Source organism: Brassica oleracea, chromosome C4 (genome assembly GCF_000695525.1).
Source record: "Brassica oleracea var. oleracea cultivar TO1000 chromosome C4, BOL, whole genome shotgun sequence".
NCBI classification, from domain to species: domain Eukaryota; kingdom Viridiplantae; phylum Streptophyta; class Magnoliopsida; order Brassicales; family Brassicaceae; genus Brassica; species Brassica oleracea.
The window spans coordinates 13,774,997-13,779,939 of NC_027751.1; the positions used below are offsets into that span (position 1 = coordinate 13,774,997).

The following is a 4,943-nucleotide window of genomic DNA, read 5'->3' on the forward strand; positions in this document are numbered from 1 at the left end:
ACCCGGGGTTCTTAGAGTGGGGTTCTTAGCGGAAGTTAAGAAACTGTTTCTTAATTTTTAACTAAAAAAGCTAAGAACTGATTCTTAAAGTCCTTATTTAAGAACCTGTTCTTAGATTTTTTAGTTAAAAGTTAAGAAACAGTTTCTTTTCTTAACTTTCGCTAAGGACGAGCCTCGTCCTAAGAACCGCGGGTTAATCATGCTCTAAAGAAGACAAAAGAATCTTTGAAAAACATGCATACAACTAACTCATTCGTTCATTAGCACAGCTTTGTGTCTTCCCCGCACGATCCGATCCGTACATAAACATTCCCTCCATAACCAAGTTACTAAAAAAAAAAAGAAACAGAGCAAGTTTCTAAATCTACAAAAAAGACCCCCTCCTTTTTTGACTGGTCATCGTTTCAAAGGTAAAGCTTGACTACCTCTCTTCTTCTATCTTTCTTTCCATAGTTTCAGGGATTTTACTTGAAGAAGAAGAAGAAGACATGGGTATTGATGCTAAAGATGTCTGTGTTATCGTCTGGAAAGTGATCAGATTTTCAACGAACAGAACGTGCAGATACGTGAAGAGATACCCAGTTGCTTCTTGTGTTTCTGCGTTTGTCATCATCTTCTTGTACACTTTCCTTCCTTGGATCTTGTATTTCATCCTCTGTTCTTCTCCGTTGATAGCTTGTGCTTCGTTCTATCTTCGGAATCATCTGAATGGTGAGGCGGAGCAGAGGAGAGATCGTGGCTTATCCTCTGTTTCTAGCGAGGGGAGAACAGAGAAGGCTGAGTTAAAGCACCAAAGAAGTGTTCGACGAAACGCGAGAAGGGAAGTGGAAGAGGTCGGGAAAGATTGGGACTCGTCTCAAGCTAGCAAGGACGAGAGAGGAAAAGTTATTCTCACAACTCTCTACGGAGAGTTACCACCGGAGACGATCGCTCCAGATCTGGAGACTTTCAAAAGAGACAGGACGTTGCTTGGACCAGAAGAAAGCTTCGTCGAGTCTAACCTCGACAACCAAGGGTACGTTGTTGTCGAAGATCCTTTGGAGAGGGTTTGTGATGGTGAAACTGAACTAGAATGCTCATCGTCATCATCAGAAGAGGAAGAAGAGAAAGAAACAAACACGGTGATAGTAGCGTGGACAGAGGATGACCAGAAGAATCTAATGGATCTTGGTACATCCGAGATCGAAAGAAACAAGAGGCTAGAGAATTTGATTACGAGAAGACGGTCAAGGAGATTGTTCTTACTTGCAGCTGAGAGAGGCCTGATGGATATGGAAGTTCCTAGGATCTGTATAGGTCGAAACTACTATGGTTTGGATAGAGAAAACAACGACGCCGATGGAGTTCTCATGCCAGGCTCTGCACCTTCCGTTATGTTACCAAGAAGAAACCCATTTGACCTTCCTTATGATCCGCAGGAAGAGAAACCGAACCTTACCGGAGATAGTTTCCAGCAAGAGTTTGCGGATGCTAACCCTAAAGATATCTTCTTTTGTCGCCATGAGAGCTTTCACCACAGAATCTTGCCATCAGAGTCTCAAAATGATTCTAATTTAGAGTCTTTGTGGAGGAAGGCAGTTGATGGTAGGCCTAAGCCACTGCAAGGTAAAATGCTCTTTCTTTTCGATTCTGGATGGTCAATCTTTTAAGTTTTTTTGCTTTCTTAGAGTTTATAATAATATAGATTAGGAGTACTAGTTTTGTTATTGTAAATGCAGATGAAGATAATGATTTTGGACTAAGAATTGTTTAACTCATGGAGACTTTCTTGATGATTTAGGTAGCAATGATCAGCTTCCTGTAATGAAAGAAAGTGATGTGGAGGTAGGGGAGGTACGGATAGAGACAGATTCCATAAGAAACAATGATGATAGTGACTCAAACATAACGCTTTCTCCTAGAGAAAGGGAGAAAGATTTCAATGTTTCAGACCAGTCAGATGCTTCTGAAACGTTCTGCAAACGAAATGAAGACCGTGCTGTGAAATCTCTAGCGGGTTTAGTGCCAAGAAGCGGTGGTTCGAGTTCAATGGCGAACGCGAGGCAAAGATACATGGAGCATTTTGGTTACAGCATAAAGAGAAGTCATGTGTCAACACATTCCGTTGACTCTGATCTTCAAGTTGAGGTTTCTGAACTCGGATCACCTCCAAGTTCAGTTGATGGGAATGACTCATCTGATGAAGAGAGATCGTTGTTTATCAATGAATCGGAGATTAGTAAGGAAATGGGGCTTAATGGTGGGGAAAGTGAAGTGTTACCTGTGGGAAAAGTTGAGCAAGAATTAAATGAAACAAAGTCTTTAGCTTCTCCAGAAGTTAAAGAAGAAACAACATTGGAGCCTATGGTCAGTTCATGTTTTTGTTTCCATCCATGCAAATGGTTATGTTTTCTTTTATAACAAATATTAAGACACTGAACATAATCTTTGCAACTTTTTCTCAGGATATGAAGAAACTTCCGGGGAACTCAGCTGATGAGATAAAGATGAGTTATGACTCTGATGAACCTGAACCATCCGAAAGGACTCATCAAGAATCTGAAGAGCCATGTGTTAGAAATGACCAAGAAGAGATGCAACAATTAGCGGAAGCTGAAGCTTCTGGTGTAAATCACCATGGAAACTCTGAAGATTCTGCTACTTCACCAACATCAGTATTACAAGACATGTTGCCTCTAAGCCATACTCATTCGGAGGATCTTGATCATACATCAGATGGTCTGCTGCTGAATGTGGATCCACCGGCTGAATCATCTAGTAATCAATCGAATGTAAGTTTTCAATTCCGTAAAGAAAAATACACAATTCTGTATAACGTTCACAACATGTACTTTGTTTGACAGATCATTTGTTTTCTCCCTCGCAGGAACATTCTGACCCAACAGAGGAAACTACAGTAGAAACCGTTTGCTCGAATGCCACGAAAACAGTTCAGGAGAAGCAAGAGGTGTGCAGTTATCCTTGTCCCTGTAGTTATTTAACTAAAAAGTATATAAATATTTGTTAGTGCATAACATTGAACATGATACTGTCAGGGATCTGAAGAACCATTAATCAATGATGAGTCTAAATCTGCAGAAGACCGCAGATCAGTGTCCACGGATCCATCAGCTGAAGAACTCAATAGCCATAACAATTAATTGATGAAATGGTAAGCGCAGACTGAGCTTTGGTTTTAACTGCTACGAGGAAGACAATCTGATTCTCTTCCTATATTCTCCAGTTTTGATGCAGAAAGTTCATTACCATTCTCACGGAAAAGTCAATGAAGGGAACACCAATTTAACTTGGTTTACAGAATCAAACACCAATATAGCTGCAGAGGCCAGTTTTGCAGGTGTTAATATATGGCTGACTATATGAGTACGAGACATGGCGAAATGATAAGATATTTGTGAATAGGAAATTTATGTTTGTGTTGCCTTATCAAATGCAGACTTCTATTAAAAGAAAAAGGTATAGCGAGAGAATGTTTAGGTTTCTTGTGTGTGTGTTTTGCTTCCTTAGAGCGCACGGCGACTGAGGAGATACATGTCTGTTTTGTTCGGCTATATTCTTAGATAATATCGTGCAGTAAACACTTTTCTTGAGAAAATCATAAAATAAAATGAGTTATGACATATTTTTTGTTCTTTTTGTCCAAATGACATTTTTACACTATTGAAGACAGTTTTATCCAATGAGTATTATCTCCATTGTAAAGTTTTATAATGCACACACACGGTCATATATTTACCCAAACAACCACATATGTTTGATAAGCATGACCCAATAAATCTAATAAGCCAAATCAAATAAGACCTTATAATCAGCTTGATTGGTGTACATCGCGCGCACACAGAGAAGAAAACACATGAACTCCTTTTATATAAATAAAATTTGTTAATTGAACCTAGTTGGATTAATGTTTTTCACTAATTTTCATAAATTTATTAAGAATATTTCTAAATATTATAGACTTCCATAAAACTGTGAAAGTAATATTTCATTTTGGTAATTATTTTGGTTTCAATTATCCGATCTTGTTTGATTTCTACCACCAAATCCGCACGAAATACTGGACAAATCCCAACATTTTTAAATATGTATTGGTAAGGGATTAATTTGACTACAAAGGTAGGCAAAATATAAGGAGCCACCTTTGTGTGTAAAAAGTGTAAATGTATAGATTGTGAAGTGAGGAATTTTTTTGCCCTTCAGTGTAAGCTAGAATATAAAATACTGTGGATAAATTAGTTATAGAGAATTCTATATCGTACTACAAAGCATGCTGGGTTGTAATTCGCAGAAGAACTTCAAAAAAAAAAAAAAAAAAATTGCAGAAGAAAAACTAAACACATAGAGAAGTCTCTACTTCATACGAAAGGTTCGGAGATTATGACCAAGACTAACCTTAAAAATATGGATGGATTAAATAATTGTTGTTATGAAAAGAAGTGGAATTTTATTATATCGCGGGAATTTGAATAAGAGCAAAATTTATACCCGTAGAATTTTTAACACTGATAGGAAGAGTTTATTATAGAGAGACGAGAAGGTTGAGGTGCAATTACAAATGAACGAAAACGTTCGTATATATAGAAATAAATTTACTGTGCAAATAGTGCAGCGGACTCCACTTCTTTATATTTTCAACAATTGCGATGGCTGTGTTATTTGACTTTCATAACACTCCCCCTTGGGGGCCGGTGTCACTATCCGCTCTCGCTTAACGTCTTTGTTGCCTCGTTAAAAACCTTTCTAGGAAATCCCAATGGGAAAAACCATAGTAAGGTAAAAAGATTACAACTACGTAAGCTCCCCCTCGAATAAGCAGTCATATATCCTTCTGATGGCGCATTCCAATGTTATGGATGTGTTTTCTGAATACCGAGGTAGGGAGTGATTTTGTGAAGAGGTCGGCTGCATTGTCGCATGATCGAACATATCTTACTTCAATCTCT

The 4,943-nt window shown here is 38.2% G+C and overlaps 1 protein-coding gene across 1 annotated transcript; it reads left to right on the forward strand.

Moving 5' to 3' along the window:
* The first annotated feature begins 298 nt into the window (after window positions 1-298).
* On the forward strand, window positions 299-3,522 carry LOC106340684. Its single transcript, XM_013779525.1, has 6 exons — window positions 299-1,605; window positions 1,781-2,346; window positions 2,445-2,771; window positions 2,867-2,947; window positions 3,036-3,151; window positions 3,224-3,522. The coding sequence occupies exons 1-5, from the start codon at window positions 489-491 to the stop codon at window positions 3,138-3,140; spliced, it is 2,196 nt and encodes a 731-aa protein (XP_013634979.1). The 5' UTR covers window positions 299-488; the 3' UTR covers window positions 3,141-3,151; window positions 3,224-3,522.
* Window positions 3,523-4,943: the final 1,421 nt, after the last annotated feature.

Coding starts and splice junctions, on each gene's coding strand:
- LOC106340684 (XM_013779525.1), top strand. CDS start 489: ATGGGTATTGATGCTAAAGATGTCTGTGTTATCGTCTGGAAAGTGATC. Junction 1,606..1,780: donor TAGGCCTAAGCCACTGCAAG/GTAAAATGCTCT, acceptor TTGATGATTTAG/GTAGCAATGATCAGCTTCCT. Junction 2,948..3,035: donor CAGTTCAGGAGAAGCAAGAG/GTGTGCAGTTAT, acceptor TGATACTGTCAG/GGATCTGAAGAACCATTAAT.